At 34.5% G+C, this 25104-nt stretch overlaps 1 protein-coding gene across 3 annotated transcripts in view; it reads left to right on the top strand.

The window, feature by feature from the left end:
* Nucleotides 1-25104, top strand: part of DACH1 (dachshund family transcription factor 1) — a 460914-nt gene that overhangs the window by 417739 nt on the left and 18071 nt on the right. For all 3 annotated transcript variants that reach the window (XM_010842289.1, XM_010842290.1, XM_010842288.1), the window contains 2 exons: nucleotides 2037-2180; nucleotides 2673-2741. In XM_010842289.1, the coding sequence (XP_010840591.1) occupies nucleotides 2037-2180; nucleotides 2673-2741 (213 nt within the window). The remainder of the gene's footprint in view (nucleotides 1-2036; nucleotides 2181-2672; nucleotides 2742-25104) is intronic.

Genomic DNA, 25104 nt, shown 5'->3' with positions numbered 1-25104 from the left:
AGGATGAGGCTTTCAGGCAGCTGGCACGCTGGGTGTAGAGCACTGTTCTAAGTAATGTGACTTCACATAGATTTAGCTACTAGAGTAAGCAAAACAAGGTAAATGTTGATGGTGGGATATGTTCTGAGTAATGAATATGGTCAAACGGTTCATTCTTTGGAACCATCTTCCATGAGATAGCCATGTCGCAATTTTGTTCTTACTTGGAGAAGTCTTTTTCAAACAAAACTTAAAAGCAAAACCCTGAATTCTTAAGGTAACCTTTTGGTTACTTGAGAGATGTTCAGAATTGTGTTGTTTTATAACTGTTGGAAAATTTACATTGTTTTATTCCTTTAACTGCTAAACGTATAGGACAAAGTGTTTCACAGACAACATCATGAACCTACCATTTAATTAATTATGAACAACAAGTTAAAGTTAATGACTATCAATAATGATCTATATGAATGTGTCTATGGAAGCCGTGTGTTATCCTGAAGAGGGAAACATGGCAACCCCATTTGCTTCAATCATGTAGGAGGAAAACAAACAGTCAATGGCAAGGTACTGGGTATTGAGCTTCTAGTGCCATGCGAATAAACAATCCAAATAAGTAATTCAGCAATTACTGTTTCTTTTCAAAGAGACAACGTAAGCAATCATCTTTAGAAAGGAAAAGAGTAGGCAAGTAACTTTGTTAAGATTTTCACAGTATTAAATAAAGGAAATTAGCATTTATTTGAAACCAGTTTTGTTTTTTCTTATACGATTTGACTCTATGTAAAAACAATTTTCTGTAAATATATGTTACCAGCAACAATAAACTATAAGATAATGGTCTGCCATTTGAATAATATTGATTATAAAAATAGGATTTGTGGAAACTGGAAATTCAAAGTAACACTCTTACATGAACCATTATTACCTTTTTTGATGTCTTGACTGAATACTATGCTAGGTAAAAAATGTTGCTTGTTAATCTGTAGTAAGTAATTATATAATAAATTTGGAATGGTTACTTCTTATGACTAATTCTGCCAGAAGGATTTTCTCATACTGATTCTGTCACACTCATATACACAATGTTTATCAACCATCCAAAAAAAAATTATTTCAAAGAAAACACTTTTATGCTTTCCATATGCTGATTGGTTACTTTATATATAGTGTAAAAGTTAAAACAATGATCAATTATTATATGTATGAAAGTACAGTTAACATACATTTATGGAGAAAATTTGTTATTATTTATTGATTACATATTATGTACAAATACTTAAATTGGTCAGTAGGAAAAACATTCATCATAATTAACTTTTTGTATCATAGGTTACTTTTTTAAGTAGCAATGAAGTTTTATACTCATCAAACTCCTACAGTCTAAAAGTGTAACTTTCCTGAAATGTATAATACTGCAAATACATCTGCTATGAAATTATTAATATCTTAAGCAAATTGCAATCATTTCATCAAAAAAGTATGTTTATATATATATATATTAACAATAATAATAATTAGTTCCACATATGCAATAGTATTTATTACAAGAAAGAATTATTAAAAATTTTGCTGGTATAACATTTTTGTAAAGATAGGGGGAATGCTCCATTTACTACTCAAAATTAATGTTTCATAAAGAGAGACTAATCTTAAAGGTTTATACTATTCAGATTACTTTGCATTTGTCTGATTCAAGGGCAGAGACTAAACTACAAAATTTATTTAATCAGACTTCTTTTATCAGTGAGTATAAATATTTATTAAAATTAGTTTCCCATTAAAACTGTCTCCACATATGATAATTAAAGGCATTCTTGTAGTAGTTCAAGGCTAAACAGAAATTGGCCTCCTTGGACATTTTACTGAGATTTATTTTAGGTAAAAGTGGGTTATTGTTGTTTTTTTGTTTTTGTTTTGTTTAAACTTCCTCTGCACAGATAGGTGCAGTCCAGCAGGGGAAAAAATAATATTATTTTAAAAATAGAGACCGTTTGTGGAGATGTGAACATTGCAAAAATTCTGAAAAATAATAATGTATATATACTCTTTTCCAGCCATAGTTCAAAAGAGGCTAAAGAAGGAGAAGAAGGCAAAGAGAAAATTGCAGGAAGCACTTGAATTTGAGACAAAACGGCGTGAGCAAGCCGAACAAACACTAAAACAGGCAGCTTCAACAGATAGTCTCAGGGTCTTAAATGGTAAGAGGATGTGTCTTTATGCATGGCTAACTAACTTTCATTGTGAATACTCAAAACACAATTTACATGTGTTTGTGGGTTTGTATTTCTATGGCTGGTGATTCATTAAGCTCTTTTTGAAAGCATGGTGGAGAGAAAAGTCACATATGTTGGGGGAAATGTTTTATTTCATGGGTGCTTCCACAGTTTCGTTACTTCAGTATCTGAGATGATATTGCTTTTCTATTTAACCAATTCTGTCTGTACTGAAACATAATAAAATATTAATATGAGAAGTTCTCAACCCCCCCATCTCATTTTCTGAACAATTTTGCATTATTTATCCATTCAAATCTTCTGATAATTCTCATGGTTATAGTCTTTGTTCAACCTTTGAAAGATGACAAAGATTTATGTAATTTTAATTCAGCACCAAAGTAACAGGTTGCTTTTTTTTTAAAGGACAATGGGAATCAAATGAAATGTGTGTCACTCTTACCTTTCTGTTTTTAGACTCTCTGACCCCAGAGATAGAAGCTGACCGCAGTGGCGGCAGAACAGATGCCGAAAGGACAATACAAGGTGGGAATTTGCAAAAGGCTGTAAATCTAGATCTTGCTCTATGAGTTTTTCCTCTGCTTTAGCCTGCTATTCAAGCATGTAGCCTACCATCTGGGCCACATCAAAACAAGTTCAAACAAGGTCAAGTTCATCTTGCTTGTTTATATGAGTGAATTCATTTTGTGCTGATAGATTTTCTTTAAATTAACAGGTCATTTCTGTTTATACAATGCAATTAAAAAGGAATAATTAATTTTAAACAATGTATGATTTAATCTGGAACACAGTAAATGTGTTTTATTGAATGTCTAAAGCCCAATCTAATAGATGAAAGTTTTATAAATTCTATATCAATAAAATCATGAGTTAATTAGGGAGTTCTTAAAATTTGAAATTATCTTCTTTTTGTTTTAGTGACAACTAATGCAAGGTACATGTAAAATAAACCAGGTGAAAGCTAACAATAAATAAGATTATTTGATCCTATGTGGACTTTCCAAGTGGACTGTGTGCCATTATATACATTTTAATAACACAAATCTGCTGAGCAAAATCATATAGAGAATACTAGAGAGAGTTTTATTAAAAACTCAGAAAAGCAAAATATGTGTATTGCAAAGACCATGCTGTTAGGAGAGAGCAAAATCTGAAGGTAGCATTTATAGCCTCACATCTATTCTAGACAATAAACTCAATCTAACAACATGAATACTAAACAGTAAAAAGGGCGTTAAATGAAAATGATTCTTCAAAGGGAAGCCTAAAATGATTAACTGCTATAATCCTCCCGATTGCTTTTATTTTGCATTTTAAGTTCATTCATTTGGGGGATATTGTTTGACATTAATCGTGTTACTCAGTCAGTTCCAAAAGTATCATTCTTAGTTTACTATAAAGGAAATATAATTGTGTGAAGTATTATATATGCAATAAATAAAAATCAGAAACCATAGACATTTCTGGAGAATGTTTTTTGTGTATTAATTGATTTTACCATGATAATTATTTTTTAAATCCTAAGGCTTGAACCATATGTTATTATGAGACATCTTGTAGAGAAGATTTCATTTTTTAGAGCATTATAGGTTTCAGCAAAATTACATATATGTGTGACTATAATATTATGAAACTCAAATGATCTATGTTGCTTTGTAAAGAATTGCATGCATATGTTAACAAATTACTAATAACAAAGCCAGTCCTCTTTATCAGGGACAGTATGTCCATTGTGAACTATCAGAACTGTGGTCTGTGTATTTGCGGACTCCTCAGGTACTAACTTAGTTAATGTGCAAAGTGCTGGACATAAAAAAGCATAAATAAGCAGGACGCATAAATAAGCCTCCTGGTAAATGTGATATATAAATTATCTGATATCCACAGAATTCTCAAGGTGATTAGAATTCAAGCAAGAAAAATTATGGACACTATATTCTTTCATACACATGGGAAGTTTAAGAAGGCATTGCTGCTGCTACTGCCGCTAAGTCGCTTCAGTTGTGTCCGACTCTGTGCGACACCATAGACGGCAGCCCACCAGGCTCCCCAGTCCCTGGGATTCTCCAGGCAAGGACACTGGAGTGGGTTGCCACTTCCTTCTCCAATGCATGAAAGTGAAAAGTGAAAGTGAAGTCGCTCAGTCGTGTCAGACTCCTAGCGACCCCATGGACTGCAGCCTACCAGGGTCCTCCGTCCATGGGATTTTCCAGGCAAGAGTACTGGAGTGGGGTGCCATTGCCTTCTCCGTAAGAAGGCATTAGGCAACAATAACATTTCTGCATAGTTGACATAATATATATTTCATGAGTTTGCTATTAGCATTATTTGGATCATCAATTAAGGCTATAATTATTTTATCAGAATTTGTAAAACACAAATTCAGATGTATATTTCAATATGGGCTAAGGTCTTACTATATAGGTCAAAGTTTTGACTACTTTCAATTTCTATTATGATTTACTTATACTCTGAAGAAAATTTTTAGTCATAAGTTGCATTCTTTCTGCCATCCAGAATGTTATATATAACACAGAAAACCCACTCAAACAACTCTATAACTCAGGAAAGGAGAAACATTTAAATGACAATTATACATAGTTACTTAAAGCAAATATTGTTTTTTATGGGGTTATTTATTGCTTTCTCTTAATTATAACGTGAAACAATTTTTTCAATTCTTTCATTCATCTTATCAATTAAAAAGATGAGTTCCTCAAGTCTAATATAAATAATCAATAATATTCTAATTTTTGTGCACTTACACTTGAATTTAAGGATTTTTCTGATAATCGTACTCTTCAATGAAAGCTTTTTTTGTAAGACACCTTAATATTAATGGTTTTAATTAGATAATGTGAATTTTTCTCCAATGTAATCTAAAAAACACATGTAGATGAATCTGTGTTTCTATGTGTTAATTGCTACCGATTAGCTCACTTGATACTACCCAAGACTTTTAAAATACGAAAGCAAAGAGATCATCTTTTGCTAGTCTAACCCAACTAAATGAGTTCATTTAGTCCTTTGAAACATTTTTTTTTAGCCTTGGAAACTAAATTCATAAATTTAGAAGCTAACAAAATAGCAAAATTAATGATGCAGAGAAAATATCAAAGAACAAGGACTGTGTTTAGTAAAATGAGGAGTCTAAGTTCAAGAATGGGAAAGGCAAAGGAAAAAGAACCAGAACTCACTGCTAATTTGTGAAATGGTCTATATCAGATATTTTGACAGCTCTAAGCATGTGTTGCTTCACAACTCATGAATGACACGAACACAACCCTGCTCCCTTCCCAGGAGTTATGAGTCTCTGTATTCTTTCTTGCTCCCAATCCAACCATAATTGAAATTATTCTGTATTCCAAAATAAGCTCAACTTAATTAGGAATGAAAAAGGAACCGCACATTTCTTTATACTTGGCATGTCCTTACTCATTTTTAATATTTTGTTAATAAATGAGCCAGATTTGTCCCATGAGTTAGTCACCTAGCAGTCAGGTACTTAAATACTACTCAGTTACCCCCAAATAAATGTTGCTTCATTAGTATTTAGTAGCATCATTTATGTAAAAGTACAGAGGTGGGGAAGAGTAAAACAGAAAGCAGCTTAGAAACTACTATTGCTGATCAAGAGGCTCTAAATAATTTACTTATCTGGATAAGTAAGGTAAATCAGCTCATACTATACAGGAATGAAGTTTTCCTTACTGATATTTCTGGTAACTAAACTCAAAATTAATAAGCTTGGTGGAAATTTAATGAATATATATCTATATCTGTATGTCTATATGTGTGTATATATATATATATTTATCAAGTTCAGTTCAGTTGCTCAGTCGTGTCCGACTGTTTGCGACCCCATTAACCGCAGCACGCCAGGCCTCCCTCTCCATCACCAGCTCCCAGAGTTCACCCAAACCCATGTCCATTGAATCGGTGATGCCATCCAACCATCTCATCCTCTGTCGTCCCCTTCTCCTCCTGCCCTCAATCTTTCCCAGCATCATTTTCAAATGAGTCAGCTCTCCGCATCAGGTGGCCAAAGTGTTGGAGTTTCAGCTTTAGCATCAGTCCTTCCAATAAACACCCAGGACTGATCTCCTTTAGGATGGACTGGTTGGATCTCCTTTCAGTCCAAGGGACGCTAAAGAGTCTTCTCCAACACCACAGTTCAAAAGCATCAATTCTTTGGCGCTCAGTTTTCTTTATACTCCAACTCTCACATCCATACATGACCACTGGAAAAACCATAGCCTTGACTAGACAGACCTTTGTTGACAAAGTAATGTCTCTGCTTTTCAATATGCTGTATAGGTTGGTCATAACTTTCCTCCCAAGGATTAAGCTCTTTTAATTTCACGGCTGCAGTCATCATCTGCAGTGATTTTGGAGCCCAGAAAAATAAAGTCAGCCACTGTTTCCACTGTTTCCCCATCTATTTCCCATGAAGTGATGGGACCGGATGCCATGATCTTAGTTTTCTGAATGTTGAGTTTTAAGCCAACTTTTTTACTCTCCTCTTTCACCTTCATCAAGAGGCTTTTTAGTTCCTCTTCACTTTCTGCCGTAAGGGTGGTGTCATCTGCATATCTGAGGTTATTGATATTTCTCCCGGCAATCTTGATTCCAGCCCGTGCTTCGTCCAGCCCAGCGTTGTACTGGGCTGGACATTACATACTCTCCATATAAGTTAAATAAGCAGGGTGACAATATACAGCCTTGACGTACTCCTTTTCCTATTTGGAACCAGTCTGTTGGTCCATGTCCAGTTCTAACTGTTGCTTTCTGACCTGCATACACGTCTCTCAAGAGGCAGGTCAGGTGGTCTGGTATTCCCATCTCTTTCAGAAATTTCCACAGTTTGTTGTTGGCAATTTGATCTCTGGTTCCTCTGCTTTTTCTTATACATACATATATATACACATATACATATATATATATTTAAAACAACTTTTTGCAGGAGCTGGATTTTATATTGATTAACTCTTTTATGCCTAAATCTTACAGATTTATATGTCATGATTTGTGATGACGTTTAAAAATTATATCTTACTTTAAAGGTTTTCGTAAGATACTTTATATATATGTATATATATACATATATATAAAAGTGAAAGTCACTCACTCATGTCCGACTCTGCAACCCCATGGACTATACAGTCTATGGAATTCTTCAGGCCAGAACACTGGAGTGGGTAGCTGTTCCCTTCTCCAGGGAATCTTCCCAATCCAGGAATCGAACTTAGGTCTCTCACATTGCAGGTGGATTCTTTACCAACTGAGCTATCAGGGAAGCCCTGTATATATATAGTGGTTTAGTCACTAAGTCGTGTCCCACTCTTGCGATTCCATGGACTGTAGCCTTCTAGGCTTCTCTGTCCATGGGATTTTCCAGGCAGCAATACTTAGTGGTTTGCCATTCCCTTCTCCAGGGGATCTTCCCAACTCAGGGATTGAACCCAGGTCTCCTGCACTGCAGGCAGATTCTTTACTGACTGAGCTACCAGGGAAGTCCTGGTGTGTGTGTGTGTGTGTGTGTGTGTGTGTGTGTGTGTGTATATATATATATATATATATATATATATATATAATAGAGAGAGTCAGTATAAATATTTATTTAACTATTTTTTGGACAGGTTAATAAATATCCTCCGAAACCTGAGTCCCTCACACATATGAATGCACATCTACACAATGTATGCAGCCAAATCTATAATATTATGTGTTCCTTCTACTGAATCCTAGTCTCTCATTTTTGATAGCTTCCACTTAGATGATTTAAGCTGTATCTTTTAATAGTTTAAAAAATTTAAAAAATGTCTCTCCAGCCAATCCAGACATCTCTTAAGAGTTCCAAATAATATCCAATTGGAATTTGGGTGTCTCACAGGGACCTCAAAGTCCAGTGCATAAAACCTAAAGGGTCCTTCACCTTCTTCCCCCTGCCGACCTGTTTTCTTCTACTTTCCTTCCCTTTGGTTCTCTCTACTGCCCAATCCAATATCCTCCTTAATACACAATGAAGAAAGTGAAGCTGATGGCTCCCTCCCTGTCTTTTACACACAAGCATGACTTTTGCCCTTCACTCTCTGTTGTGCCATTGATTTTTTTTTTTTTAATCTAGAAAGCTTTACATCTTTCTCCACCTCCCAGTGGCATTTCTCTCTCTTTCCTGCCTTTACTTACTCATTCTTTAAGTCTCATCTTAGAAGTCACAGCATCCAGAAAGGCTTTTCAGACTCCACATCTACCCCTGCAGCTTCTCCCTGCCCCTCTTCACAGAGGTTTTTATTATATCTTCTCCACAATCACAGCTGTGCATTGGCAGTCACTTTTTAAATATTTTCTTCTTCCTTTCTCTGGGTGGTAGCCAGGCAGAGTGTGAACCATGCCTGCTTTGTTCACCCCTGTGCTCCTAGTGTCTGTAAGTATGCTTGACACTTACACATCAGTGAGTCACATGTTTGTGCCACATTCATGGTGCCCAAATGTTTGACACATTGTGATGCTCGCTAATCCCTGAAGGAATGTACTGGTGAGTTAGGACCTTTGGTCTTGTGGATGAATGTCAAGTATTCCTATTCTGACATTTTTCTGACATTGGTGGGAGAGATTGGAGGAAGCAAAGGGTAATATGATTCATCCTAAGAAAGTCAGAATTACAAATTCTGGGGGAATTTTCATTTTTGATAGCTGAATTAACAGAATGTGCTTGCCCTTCCTGGCTGCATTTCTGTTACTTTATTCTTACACATTTGACTCAAGATTTGGATTCTGTGAATATTTACCTACTGTAGCCTGCCAGGATCCTCTGTCCATGGAATTCTCCAGGCAAGAATACTGAGGTGGGTTGCCAATCCTTTCTCCAGGGGAACTTCCTGACCTAGGGATCAAACGTGAGTTTCCTGCATTGCGGGTGATTCTTTAAGGTCTGAGCCACCAGGGAAACCCAACATTCACTTACACCCATTTAAAATTTCTGTTTAACTTCATATACCATAATCACGTTTCTTAAATAACTTTTTTTTTGGTTTTTAAGCATTAACCTCATGCTTCTTTTCTGATTTGATTCTTATAATTTCAAATGATTTAATCTCCTTATATTGTTTAGATATTCAATATATAAACATGAAGTATAACATGGGAGAATCATGAATTAGTACTCTTTTATCTATGTCTTTTATAAATTTTCAAAAAGTCTAAGAGTTCACTTTCAAAGTAGCAGCTTTCTTTTTCATTCTAAGTGAAACCCGTCCTCTTAAATCCAAAAGTAATTGTTGAAATTAATGGGACTGTAGACCACAGTTCCTCTGACATCTTAGTATATCTGCAAGTTATGCTTGCAAAATCTTGACTCCACTTGAAAGTACATCTCTTTTATTTACATCCAATGTCCATAATCAAAACTGCTTGGCTTTTTATTCTATTTTTGACTGATCTCAGATCATAGAAAACCAAATGTTCTTCCAATAAAAGAACATAAAAGACTTGCCTTCATATTAGCAATGTTTTTGTTCCAATTTAATATCTTCTTTTCTGCTTCCTAGATATTTGAAGATACGTGTTGAATTTAAAAATTATTCATTTATTCAACAAATGTTTATTGAACACTGATGAAATGCCAAGCACACTTATATGATGTTACTGCCTTAGCACTGGGAAGATGCTTTACAAATAAATTAAATCTCTTCATTTTGCAAGAGAGGAAACTGAGGTTTAGTAAGGGTATGTTATTTGATAAAGATTACACCATGAGTTAGGCTTCTCAGGTGGCGCTAGGGGTAAAGAACCTGCCTGCCAATGCAGGAGACTGGAGATGTGGGTTAGATCCCTAGGTAGGGAAGATCCCCTGGAGTTGGGCATGGCAACCCACTCCAATATTCGTGCCTGGAGAATGCCATGGACAGAGGAGCCTGGTGGGCTATAGTCCATAGTTTTGCAAATAGTCAGACACAACTGAAGTGACTTAGCATATGTGCATACACACCATGAGTTAATCAGAATTGGGAAAATAATATAGTCCAATTGCTTTTCTCATCCCTTGTTTCCTTCCCAGCTGTTTTTAGATTAAGATTGTTAAAGTGTTGTTCTTTTAACATATGTTATTGTTGTTATTATCTGTTTAGTAACTGACAGATCCTAAACCTTAATGATGTAGGGTAAGCTTATTAGTGACATATGTATCTTTCTCTGTTGAGTCAAATGTTCCAGCATACATTGAATGCCCTAGTATACACTTTCTTTCATTTGGACTTAGTGATATTACATAGTAAGTGGAGTTTTGCTTATTAAACTAGTGAGGTGGATTAGGAATTCTTATTTATTGAGACTTCCTGTATATTCTAATTTAAAGGTAAGACACAGAAAGGCTAATTAACATTCTCACTTTTGCACTATGATTTAGTGGGGCTGCTGACATTTAAATTTAGATTTCTGACCCCAGAGTCTTTGTTTTCTCTCCATGCTTTGCTATGTAGATTTACATGTCTCTTTTCTAGGATAACCACCTGAAGCCCATTTGCTCATTGCGGATAGTTAGCTCATTGACTGTTAATGGCTTCAGCACTTCAAAACAGTCTACTGATAGCAACTAGGGAATGGTGTGCAATTGGGAAAAATGTTGTTTTCCAGATTTTTGCTATTTAATCAGTCATTTATGCCTATACCATGTTTATAGACACTTCCAGACATGCTGAGAAAAATATCATTCTAAATGAAGCATTTAAAATAACAATAAAAGAAATTAAGAAATTAATCATATTTACCTAAAATATGTACCTACATCCCTGCAATTTAGCATGCAGTGAACTTAGGACAAATGCAAAATCAGATGCAATTCCATGTTCAGTTTAGTATATAACGTTTAAAGAATCTCTTCATTTCTTCTATGCCATGTGTTTGAACAGAGGTTGTTAAATGGTACCCCAAGATTCTATACTGTTAAGGGTTCTACGTTGAACTCTACTTAAACTTACCATATGAAAATCTATGTGAATGTGTTAGGTAGTTAGAATAGGAAAAAGGAGTCCAGAATGGTGGTGGCTAAAACAAGGAAGGGAAAAGCCCACGAAAATAGAACAAAGGAAGGTCCAAGGACCGGAGTGAGGACCTCAGGTAGAAGAAACAGCACTCCTGGCTAGCCCAGTTTACATAGGGCAGGCCCAGGGGGAGGAAAAAACATATAAGAAGAGGAGCCAAAGGGCTGGGGTTCTCTCTCTCTGTCTCTCTCTCTCTCTCTCTCTTCTCTTTGTGTCTTTTGGGTCAGCATGCCCTCACGCCTCGAGAATGTATTTTCCTTTATTTTCTAAATAAAACTGAGCTGTAACACAGAGCTGTAACACTTATCTGTCTGAGAGCTGTAACACGGACTGCCTGAGAGCTGAGACACGGTCTGTCCAAGGGCTGTAACGTTCGTCACTTCATATTTTTGTTGTGATGAGGCAGAACCGAGGAAATTACACCCTCCCTTGACAAATGTATTGTTTCAATTTGATTTCACTTAATTGTCTTATGTGTATTTCTAATCCTTAAAAAAGACCCTTAAGTCTAATGGGGGCATGAAAGTTCTCTAGATAGACCTACAGAATCTACCAATTAAGAAATGTTAGGAGTCAAGTCTAGATTCACGTCTCTGCTCCACTATATTTTTTCTCTGTAACAATTGCTTAACCTCAGAGGGTTACTATGCATATTAAATAAAATAACCCAAGTAAAGCACTTAGCATATACTGGGCAATAGTATGTACACAGTTAAGCTTTAGCTGTTAATATTAAATTTTATTATTATGAGTTAACATATTTATAGTGCCTAGCAACTGGTAAACAAACACTGAAGCTATTATTACTCTAATATATAATTTGCTTTTCTTTTTATTTCAGAAAATCATTCTTTATTTATAGCACAGTGTTGATTTAGTCCCATAGTAAAGTGTTTGCCAAAATTTATGAAAAATATTTTTTGTTACTTGAACATAATTTTTTTATATATAAAATATCTGTATATAGCTTAAAAGAGGGAGGCTTTCATTAAGTAAAAGGACAGAGTTGATTAAAACTGAATTCTGGGCTGCCTGCAATACATATTGACTATTGTTTATTCACTTAGAAATGTGTAATCACAATAGGGACTGACTCAAACTATTCTTATTTATCTTAAAAAATAAATATTAGAATATTACTATGAACAAAACAATAATAAATTTACTTCTACTCCCTTGGCACTGGATTCTGGTGTTTGGTAGTGTTTCAGTGCAGCTAACCAGTTTAAACAACATTGATTAAGTTGAACATAAGATGATATTGATTGAAAGCAGTAACCAATAAACAGGCTAATGTTCCACAATTATCATAGGTCATTGTTAACTACTCATTTAACTAGGCAATAGGAACTATTATTATTAAATAGAAAGTCTCAGAAATACTCATGTTTTAATATTTTATAAAATTTAAGAATAATTTTGATACTGAAATTTATGATTTCAGTATAAACATTCTTATTCTTTAAGAGACACTAAAAAGTAAATCTTGGTTTTGAATGTAGGTAGATATGCTTAAACTACAAATGCTAAGGGTCCCATAGATTTTGTTGGGAATGTCTTATGTAATTTAAACTAATTATATATGAAAGCAGACACAGTGAGAAATTAAATATGAAGTTGTCCAAAAATAGTATTAAATTGTGATTCATTAGACTTATATTTACGTAAAGTTACTATCAATGTGTTATTTCCACCGAGCTAATTTTTCTAAACTCCTGGTTCCTACAGAAAAAAAAAATAAATAAATAAAAAGCATAAGTGTCAGTCTTATATGTTTCTGTTATATGCTTCCGTTGAATTGTGACATAAAATGAGGTTTTGTGATGTAACTTTATTTCCATTCAATTGCCCAAATATTAGGCAAAGTAAAGCCAAATCATTGAACATAATTTATAGTATATTTGACATTATATTTCCTAAGAAGAGTAATGTAGTAGGTGGTAGTTACTATGAGATTTCAGGGGATATAAGGAATATCAGGAAGAATGAATTGGAATTGGATGTTTAGAGGCAGGAAATGGACATCCTACAACTAAGTTGCTTTTATGGATTGAAACAGAGCAGTTATTAATGGAAAGTGTAATAATATTTTGTTAGTGTAAGTAAAATTGAAAAATTGAGTTAAATTGTCTTGTTCATGAACACATTTTTGGCTTAGCCTGAATATTGTCTGAAGACCATAATCAAAGAATAGTGATAAATGGAAATTGGGACAGATATTAGCAGGGGGCCCTAAAGATCAATGCTGGATCCGTGTTGATTTAGCATAATAATTAGTGATATGGAAGAGTGGTTCAATCATGTGTCAATGAAAATCACAGAGGGTCTTAATTTGGAAGGTGCAACATACATCTTTGTGGACAATGTAAATATGAAAAAGAGATTTAGGGACTCTAAAATTTCAGAATGAATGAAATGAGCTTATGTTTGTAACAAAGAAAAATTAATTTTAAGATCTGTTTTTAGAAAACATTTAAGAGCTCAACAAATAGCAATCAGAATGTATGTCCAATTCCAACTTTTCAAAGTACTATAATAACAGTACTGGCTGCAGCAGTACAGAAGTGTCAGAGATAGGTAGGAAAATAGCATGTCATTTTAATTGTATGTGTATATTTATCAATGGTACTTTTTATGATTACGACTGGACAGAATAATAAGTTGATTTTTCATCATGATCAAGACATTTTAGCTTTTAGACAATATACTATCACCTTCAGAATTAAGGAATATTTATTTTGAAAAAGTTTTTACTTTGAGTTCTTTTCAGCTTTATTATCAAGGGAAAAATTTGATGGCCTTTATATATAAGTAACTTGCTCATTGGAGCTTGTACTCATAGAAAATGTGTATAATGTCTACCAAAGCTGGAGACAGTTACCATTTAGTAATATAGATTTGTGGTTCATAGTCACAAAATCTGTTTCCTCTTTTTTTATTTACCCTTTGATATTAAAAGTAGCCTGGTCAAATAAGAGAATGTTCAACAACTATTCAGAGTAGCTTCTTTAAGTTAGAGCACAAATGTTTTATTTTATGAGAAAAGTTATTTATACTTTAAGAGTTATAAAAGTGGTCTAAAAATTTATTTATTTATTTTTTTAATTTTATTTTATTTTTAAACTTTACATAATTGTATTAGTTTTGCCAAATATCAAAATGAGTCCATCACAGGTATACATGTGCTAAATTACAGAAAAAGGACCTTCATTTTAAAGTCTGTTCACTAAACTACAGAACTTATGAACAAAATTTTAAGAATTGGTATGTAAACACACCATGATGGAAAGTATGTGATCAATTTATAGCATGTTTATCTAGACATTTGAGATATATGACAGCTTTCGCTGTACATTTTCGTTTAGAAAACAAAATGAAACATCATCATTTAGACTATGAGTGTAAAAATGCTTATGGTGCATTATTCTACCTCCCATGGTTAGGGACAGAATGCAGACATGCCACAATAATGTTTTTTATTTCTACTGTTCGAACCATATTAATGAGAACATCATTTTGGAGAACTAATTATTTCTATTTGTCTTGTGTCACACTTTCTAATTCCCCTATATTAGCACAGCCAAAGCAAATTAATTGCTTTTCCAGCAGTTGAACCTTGTCCAAGAATGAGCTCACATTCCCTTCCAGTTTCCCTGTTTCTGGGAGAGCATTGTGTCAGAAATTTCTCTTGATACTTAACATAGTCTAGAGAATATCTTTACAGATTTCTGTGCACTCACTGGATGAAATTTATAAGTTTAAGTGACCCGCCAGGAAAGATAAAGTTCTTAGCTGCAAGATTATACATCAAAACAGTTAAAGTGAAATTAAAATTAAATGAATGAATCTCACTGAAGCAAAAAAAGCAGTAATTAATGGTTCCCTTAATTGTCTTCATAAAATATTTGCATGGGTCTAATTTGCATAATTTGCATGTATTAATTAATCTTTCAAAGGAATTTTGTGCTGAGAGAAGCCAAAAAATCTCTTTGTTTTATTTAACATCTAATGAAATATTTATCTTCTTTAATGAACTTCTCATCTTCATTAAAATAAAAATTGCACAAGTTTGTATGTTTTAAATGTTTTTATAATTGAAGTATTCAAAAAATCTCTTTAGACTTACAACAGCTGAAAAACAAACACATTATTTAGCATTCAGTATCATTTTACAACAGCAACAGTTAAAAAAAAGTCCAATTTCACTTTCTCAAATGGTAGCAAGGCATTTGGTAAGTGGATAAATGAATATAACTATTTAGTTTTAAAAGTAAGATTTATAAAGATCTGATCACTTTTCGATGGTAATGTTATTTTCATGGCTTAAATAGTGGGCAACCAGAGGGTATAAACATATATAAGAAAAATCAGTATATTTACTTATTTGGGAAATGGTTCATTGGTTGAAAATATTTTAGCTGTTTCAAAGAAATTAGTCCATTAAAACCCACTTGCTATTTTTAACAACTGCTAGATTGACGGTATTTCCTGGCAGAAGCAATACAGTGTTAACTTTATCCTAAACTTTCCCACTGAAGAAAGGCAGCAGGGATTTCTTCTCTCACAAACTAAGAGATCATAGTGAAAAGCAAGAGATGTGCCTTGGAAGGAATGAAATCCAAAATTTTATCAAGTGCTGAATAGTATGTATTCAAAAATGCTGAGGAAGAGAATGTGAGACCCTGGAAGTTAAAGGGATGTCAGGGAAGGGGCACTGGTCACCTGTGAATGGTGCTCATTCTTTTTGATGCAGCCATGATTCAGGATATTACAAGAACATCAGTTGACCTAAAGCAATTTCAAGTCTGCACAGCTTTTTCACATACATTGTTTTTGTTGATCTTCAGTGTGCCGTTTTATATTTGAGGAAACTGAGTAACAGGGTGATAACGCAAATTGCTTTGAATCAGACTGAGAACTCAGGACCTCTGAGCCCTTTGGTGGCATATACTTTGCTCTTATTTGAACGTCCATCTTTGCATCTTATGATAATTTACAAAGTGGCTGTGACTGACTCAGTGTTCAACCAGATAATGAGGGTGGCATAAATTTATAAGGATTAAGATTCAAAATGCAAATATATGCTAGTTCTTCCCATGTAAAGTTTAGTAATGTTTGACCACGGTTTCCTGTATGATTCATCTTTAGGGAAGGAAAAAGGAATTTTCATTAGGCAATGGTTATTTGTTTAGCCCCAAAACTACTCTCATAATTTGTAATTTCTCATGGAGTTTTCTCTCATATAAAGAGAAAAATAAATCCATTAGGTTATAAAGATAATTATTAATCAGTTACAAGATAATATTGATGATTTATTTGAATAACTGATTTCTAAATGATTAAGAATTAACACCAAGATGATTTAGTCTTAGGAGAGCAATGCGGGACTGAAAGCTAATCTCCTATCAACACGCTCATTCATTACTGTTGTGAGGCTAGGTAACTTACTTTAACTACTAAGGCCTACTGTATCGCTGATTTTTTATCCTGTCAAAATGGCAAAGACATCAGATTTTTTATGAGTATAAACATACATGCTGCTGCTGCTAAGTCGCTTCAGTCGTGTCCGACTCTGTGCGACCCCACAGACGGAAGCCCACCAGGCTTCCCCGTCCTTGGGATTCTCCAGGCAAGAACACTGGAATGGGTTGCCATTTCCTTCTCCAATGCATGAAAGTGAAAAGTGAAAGGGAAGTTGCTCAGTCGTGTCCGACTCTTAGCGACCCCATGGACTGCAGCCTACCAGGCTCCTCCGTCCATGGGATTTTCCAGGCAGCCGTACTGGAGTGGATACATGCAATTATGTTCATGGCCAATTATGGATATGTAGGTTCTGGATTCAGACTGCCTGGGTACGAATCTCTACTCTGCTGTTTATTATCTGTGTACCACTGAGTGTGTGAGTTAAATGACTTGATTATGAGAGTTCCTTATCATAAAACCATAGAAAATGATCATGATAGTCACCTCACAGAGTTGTTATAGAAAATAAGTGAATTAATATATGTAAAGAACTCACGACTAAGTAGAGGTTATGCTATAAGTATTTGCTATTTCTACATTATGCACAAATTTAATGTAATAGTATTTTCAATCATATTCATTGTTGATAAACATTAAACATTATTTGGATTTTTAAAAATTATCTTATTTTCAATATATGACACATTCTTTTTCTTTTAGCATGGTTTAAGCTGGAAAATGAAAATTATATTCACCAGATTTTTCAAGACACTTAAATTCATGACAAATTGTGAGTTCAATGTTTATGTCGACTTAAACAATATGGCTTATAGAGATTTATTTTCAACTCTATATGATTATTTATCACTTCCCAAATATAACAAAAGATAAACAAATGATTTTTGACTCATTTAAGATGGAAATATTCGAGTTTCTTAATATTTTATTGCATTTTAGCAAATTTCTCCTAATGTGGTTTGTATTTTCATTTAGTGTAGAGTATCACAGACTCTTTTAATTCATGGATAATCATACACCAGAGATAGTAAATCTCCAAACATAGTTCCAACTAAGCTTACTAATTACACCTATAAAACGATGAATGATGGCTACAAATTATTGGATCTGACTCTCATTCTTTATTTATTTCTCTCTGGGAGAAAGAGCACTGGATGGGGAGATTTTAGACCATAAATTATTCCCATACATAATCAGGTGTGCTGTATTTAATTTTGATTCTATACTATGGTTTTACATTACTTATGAAATTCCCATTGTAAACAAATTAAGAACTAATTGTTTCGTTTCCATAATGAAATGATATTTGCTTGTATTAATCATTTCAATGTGTTTATTTTTTTCTTCATGGTTTATGCTACTTAAAATAGTTTCAGATCTACCTTGTTTCAAGTTGTCATAGTCTTTGGACTCTTTTCTTGTAGGTTTCTCCATATTTATACATAAAATCTCACAGTCTAGACTTTACCTCATGCGAAGAGTTGACTCATTGGAAAAGACTCTGATGCTGGGAGGGATTGGGGGCAGCAGGAGAAGGGGACAACAGAGGATGAGATGGCTGGATGGCATCACTGACTCGATGGACGTGAGTCTGAGTGAACTCCGGGAGTTGGTGATGGCAGGGAGGCCTGGCGTGCTGCCATTCATGGGGTCGCAAAGAGTCGGACACGACTGAGCAACTGAACTGAACTGAACTGAGACTTTATCTCTAGTTCAAATTTTGGGAAAATAGAGAATTTAACAAATGGGAAAGATTTATAATAAGACAGAAGGGATGAAAAGTACTTTCCTCTTCTAAACCCACAGATAGTTCTGGGTTCAAGCCAACTATTGTCCAAGTATGACCTTAAGTTCAAGTATGACCATACGTGTTTTCTGAGGTAATTCAGAAATACATGTTTTTATATAAAATGATAGATTTTAAAAACAATATGGAAGCCTTAACAAGGTAAACAAGTTCATTTGTGTTCTCTGATAGTAGTAAATCAGGAAAACGTCTCTCAATCAAAAAAACTCACAGTGTGTCAGATTTTCAATATATAAACCACATTGAAAATAACAAATCACAAGTACAAAGAACAGTTCTCCAAGCTTTTTCAAGTGAACGCAATGACTTCTACCTGCTTTGAATTCAGACATACTTTTGAGATAGAATCATGCGACCTCTCTGTCCATACTTTTTTCAAATGTGTACAGTTCAGATTTATTTGATTTTATCAGACACTTTAGTGGTGTGATTATTGTGAAGGATTAAAAATGCCTTTTTTTTGTTTGTTTTAACAATTCTAATCTCTTAATTTATCAGCATGAGAAACATTTAAATATATTGCAGAAAGTGTTAGTCACTCAGTCATTCTTTGCAACCCCATGGACTGTAGCTCACCAGGCTCCTCTGTCCATGAGATTCTCCAGGCAAGTATATTGGAGTGGGTTGCCATTTCCTCCTCCAGGGTATCTTCGCAACCCAGGGATCGAACCTGAGTCTTCTGCATCTCCTGCATTGCAGATGGATTCTTTACTGCTTGAGCCATCGGGGAAGTCTCAAAGGATTGATTAATTATACATTATAGCTCCTTGGGTTTTATTACCCTAAGAATTCAGACCCAATCTTGTTTAACATATCCAAGTTTCAGAAAATAAAGAGTGAAGTAAATGTGATAAATAAAAAGAATAATGTTAATGGCATGGCACTCATATACTTATGGTCTTTTAGAAAAAATTTTGTATAATTTTTCATAGCTTTCCCAAGTGGGACCTTATTGAGATGTGTGATATATTTACATTAACTTTCCAAGATTTATCAGCAATACAATAAAAATGTGACTAAAAGAAACGATTTCTACATATCATATAACCCCACTCTTTGTAGACAGTTTATTGTAGCCCTACAGTGAGTTGCAATGCAGGCAAACTTTAGTGAGTGACTTATTGCTCCTTGTTACACCCATTAATGTATCAAAGGAGGGCAAGGTGGCCCCGTTGCATTGAACTGATTTGGGAGCAGGCTAGAGAGAAACCTCCTCACTCGCTCTCAAGAAGTCCAATTCAGAACATGGGATTGGTCATTACCAAGTCATGGCCCATACCATGACAGACCATCCATTCAAAAAAAGTGAAAACACTAAGGAAGATGAGCTATCTTGGTAACAACAGAGCAAATGTTGTTTTGATCCAGATATGGGAATAATATTTTGCTTAGTTTTCACATTGTCTCATTTTATAATTTCACATCCACGACAATCTTGACTAATTCCAAAATACTGATAACATTGATGTATACAGTGAAAAGGTTATAAAATTAAAATGTTATGAAAATTGATGTTTCAGTGTCTGTAAATAAACATGTACAAACTAGGTGAATATTTTTAGAATGTTTATATACTTACATTTCAGTATAGCCAGATTTTGAGGGTTTTGTTTTTGCTATAGTAAGATCACATAAACATCATGGCTAATTGCCCACTTTGATCTCAAATGCGCTTCTTATTTGCCTTGTTTTCAATAGTATTTCAAAGTGCAATTCTATTATTTTGTGAGAAAGTTAGAACACAAGCATTTATTTAAAAAAATAATTTACATGAAAAAACTGTGTTTTATCACAACTCAGTTGGCTCCATAGCATGGTATTTTTACAAAACAAAGGTAATACAAACACCTTTCCCATTATTTTCTTAATGTAAAAATTTTATAGTCAACAAAGGAGGGAAATTTTATCTCATCTTTCCAAACTTTTATATTTTAACACTTATGGTGCCGTAACATGAAACATTAGGGAACAAGTATGCATGCAAATTTACCAATATTTAATGGATCAATGACTGTTTCCTTTCAGTTCAGTTCAGTTGCTCAGTCATGTGTCTTTGCAACCCCATGGACTGTAGCACGCCGGGCTTCCCTGTCCATCGCCAACTCCTGGAGCTTACTCAAACTCATGTCCATCGAGTCAGTGATGCCATTCAACCACCTCATCCTCTGTTGTCCTGGTCTCCTCCTGCCTTCAATCTTTCCCAGCATCAGGGTCTTTTCTAAAGAGTCAGTTATTCACATCAGGTGGCCCAAGTATTGGAGTTTCAGCTTCAGCATCAGTTCTTCCAATGAATATTCAGGACTGATCTTTAGGATGGACTGGGTGGGTTGCCTTGCAGTCCAAGGGACTCTCAAGAGTCCTCTCCAACACCAAGGTTCAAAAGCCTCAATTCTTCAGTGCTCAGCTTTCTTTATAGTTCAACTCTCACATCCATACATGACTAGTGGAAAAACCATAGCTTTGACTAGACGGACCTTTGTTGTGAAAATTGAAAATAATGAGTGATTATTGCTTTTTACTATTGGCAGCATTTATGATTTCTCAATAAAGTAAGTTAACAGTATGACAAACATGGGCTTCCCTTGTGGCTCAGCCGGTAAAGAACCTGCCTGCAATGCAGGAGACCCAGGTTTGATTCCTGGGTTGGGAAGATCCCCTGGAGAAGGAAATGAAAACCCACTCCAGTATTCTTGCCTGGAGAATCCCATGGACAGAGGAGCCTGGCAGGTACAGTCCATGGGGCTGCAAGAGTTGGACATGACTTAGCAACTAGACTACCACCATGACAAACATATAAAGATATTATTTACACAGTTTTCTTTTAATTTTGATTTCATCTTTATTGTGGCCTGTGTTTTCTCCCTCTCTAAACATTAACTGGAGGTTTACATTTACATATGATTAGGCTAATAAATACAGAATATAAAGGCATCTCATGAAGGAAAGGGATTCCCTGGTGGCTCAGACAGTAAAGCGTCTGCCCACACTGTGGGAGACCCGGGTTCGATCCCTGGGTTGGGAAGATCCCCTGGAGAAGGAAATGGCAACCCACTCCAGTATAGAGTAGAAAATTCCATGGATAAAGGAGCCTGGTGATGTATAGTCCATGGGGTCGCAAAGAGTCGGACACGACTGAGTGAATTCACTTCACTTTCACATGAAGGAAAATACTAGAAGTGCCAAAATCGTGAATTTAAATTGCAATGAAATCTTAAAATTGCCGTTCTCATTACTTTCAATAAGTATTTTTCATCTACTCTCTCTTCCTAAAACTCCTGTAACTTTACACCTCCTTGCAATTACTCTAAAATCTCCATGCAATAAGGAATGGAAAAAACATAAATAAACATGCTTTTCAACATAGCTTACAGACTTGCTGTCAATATCCTTTTCTGAAAATTATCTTATGAACTTTTGGGTAGAACAAAAATTTTAAATGGTTGTCTGTGAAAAAATGAAGGTCATTTAAAATATATATAACACATTCATATATCTTCTTAAATTTTCAAAGTCCATGTTTAGTATTTTGCTGACTCTAAAAGCCCTGCAATAAACAATGTATTGCTTTAAAGCTAATACATTTGACTAAAAAGTTGAACTATTATTTAACTTTAATATTAATGTAGTTTTTATGTTTTTTAGTATTTAATCTGTTGTAACTAATTCATTTAAACAAGTGCTTATTAACTTAAGTGCTGGGGCCAGAAAAAGTGCAAAAGATAACTTTTTAAAATAATTCATATTTCCATGAGATATAAAGAAGCATAAATAATTCTAATAAAATACATATTGAGTTAATTCTTGTTGATAAAATTGTGGGTGTCAAGGTGTTCAGGAATGGTAGGGATTGTAATTCATATTTTACTTAAAAATATGAAATATTTATATATTAAAAATTTTATAAGAAACAGGAATTATTTTAACAAATTAAAATATGACTATATCCTGTGTCTGGAGAAAGAAATGGCAACCCACTCCAGTGTTCTTGCCTGGAGAATCCCAGGGACGGCAGAGCCTGGTGGGCTGCCGTCTCTGGGGTCGCACAGAGTCGGACACGACTGAAGCGACTTAGCAGCAGCATATCATGTGTCTTCACTTCTCTTTCTTTAGAAATAAACATATAAACATTTAAGGTAGCCAAACTTCCAAGTTTTTCTAATATACTTCACTTTTAGACTTGTTTATAGGAACTCACTATTATACTATTGGGAACATACATGTTCCAAGACTTAAAATTAATTTAATAGATTACATCTGAAATTACAAAATTTGACTTTTTTTTCCTGAAAGTTGTAAAAGATGTATCATTCTCTTTTCATGAATAATACTTTGATCTATTGCTTCCGAAATGTAAACAAAGTACTTTCAGAGCACAAACAAAGCAATTAATTCCAATTGCATGATTGGTGAAGATTCATTTAAGTCTAGATATGTAAGTCATAAGTCTAAATCTCTGAGAAACCATATTATTGACATATTTTACATAAAATTTGAAAACAAAAGGAATAAGTCTTACAGCCACTTCTGAGTATGACTCTCAACAGATTCTTAAACAATATTTATTAAAATAAAAACCTGCTCCCTTGTTTATATCTGAAATAAAATATATTGTGTGAGCAAAAAATTCATTCAGATTTTTCCATAACATCCTAGGAAAAAACATGAAAGAACGTTTTGGCCAACCCAATACTAAATCCTAAATATAAACAGTATAAATATTATATAGGAGAAGTTGGTAAAGAGTGAGAATAAAGAGGTAAAGAATGTAATGAATTCGGAAGTGAGTGAGGTATTGAAGATTTAAACTTTGGTATTGTGCAAGAAATAGATTGGAGGTTGAAATACAAGGGAAAATCAAATTGCAGGGCTTAGGAAATAGTGATTGGTGATTTGAAATCGATAATCTAGAAAAGAGATCTAAGTTAAAGCATAGGATGATGAGTTTGCCTTCCTGCTTCTGGTTTTGATATGACAACTGAGCATTTCAGCAAGCTGAAGTACCCATGTAGGTAGACATAGAGCTGGAGCTTGAATGAGGTCATTGGAATGTAAAGTCTAGATAAGAGACACAGTTTTGGGCACCATTAAAGTCTTATGTAGGAAATATAGAATCTCTTTGCATGATTTCGATATTGTCATTCTTCTAAAAAAGGCTACAGTATCAAGTCACCCTCCCCACAACCCAAGAAGTGACTGTAATAAGTAACAAATGCAACGTTGGGAAGCAAAGTATACTCAAATGGTTACGAGTTAACACAGTCCTCTCACTTGCACCATCCTTATTTGTAATGAATGACCCAATACATATATTTTTTTAAACAGAGAAAACATAATGTAGTTTTTTTTATGGCAGTTAGAAAGGATGGATTACTCACCACTGAAGTTTGTCCATTAAAATGAGTGTAATAAAACTGGAAGCAAAATATTTACAGTGTTATGTTATACACATAAAATTAGAATAAAGAATGCTAAAAATACATAGTGGTGTATTAGATAATTCATATTTTGCTTTAGTTGTTTTGCATCTTTGTTGATTCTGCAGAATTTACCTATGACAAAATGTCAATTCAACTCTTGCATTAAGAGACATGTATTTTTCATGATATTGTTTCATATGGCTATATGTTGGATACTAGTCCTTTCAAGTAATCAGAGTACATTGAATAGAGTCATAAACAAAAAAAGCAGCAATCATTTACCCTCATTGTTAGCTTTACCCTCTAATGCATGGACATTCTTTGCAATCATTTGAGCAGTATAATACATTCTTATTTTGATGAAGGGAATGTAAAAATTACATTTGTTTTTAGACTTAGTAAGTAAAGAAGTGCTCATACAATGATATTCCAAATTATCATAGCATATTAGTATTATTTTAAGCTTTAAGAGAACTATGATTTTTCAGTACATAAGGCATTTGGTAATAGAGTCATCAAGTCTCTGGTTAGAGTTCCAGCATTTAGTGAATCCTCATGTAAGTACAGAAATCCTAAAAAATAGGACCTGTTAAATAAGCCTGTTAAAGTAGGGAATGCTTCATTCAGACACCATGATGATACCAAAGACTGAATGAGAAACAGGGAAGTTTTATTATCCAAGACTTAGAGCTTAATATTTTTATACTAAACAAGTAATTTTCCTTAAAAAGAGATGGAGCACAAGTCTGTCCAATTGAAATGAACCAGGGTTATTAACATAAAATAGGCTGAACAATTGGGATACGCAAGTGTCACTAGGAAATAGCCCTGAAATTAAGAGCAGCATTTAGGCCCTGCTGCTGCTACTAAGTCACGTCAGTCATGTCCGACTCCGTGTGACCCCACAGACGGCCTCCCACCAGGCTCCCCCGTCCCTGGGACTCTCCAGGCAAGAACATTGGAGTGGGTTGCCATTTCCTTCTCCAATGCATGAAAGTGAAAAGTGAAAGTGAAGTCGCTCAGTCATCTCCGACTCTTAGTGATCCCATGGACTGCAGCCTACCAGGCTCCTCTGTCCATGGGATTTTCCAGGCAAGAGTACTGGAGTGGAGTGCCATTGCCTTCTCTGATTTAGGCCCTAT

The sequence above is a fragment of the Bison bison genome, unplaced genomic scaffold (assembly GCF_000754665.1).
Source record: "Bison bison bison isolate TAMUID 2011002044 unplaced genomic scaffold, Bison_UMD1.0 scf7180017864176, whole genome shotgun sequence".
In the NCBI taxonomy this organism is placed as follows: domain Eukaryota; kingdom Metazoa; phylum Chordata; class Mammalia; order Artiodactyla; family Bovidae; genus Bison; species Bison bison.
The sequence above is the reverse complement of the archived record's forward strand: the minus strand, read 5'-3'. Positions and strand labels throughout refer to the sequence as shown.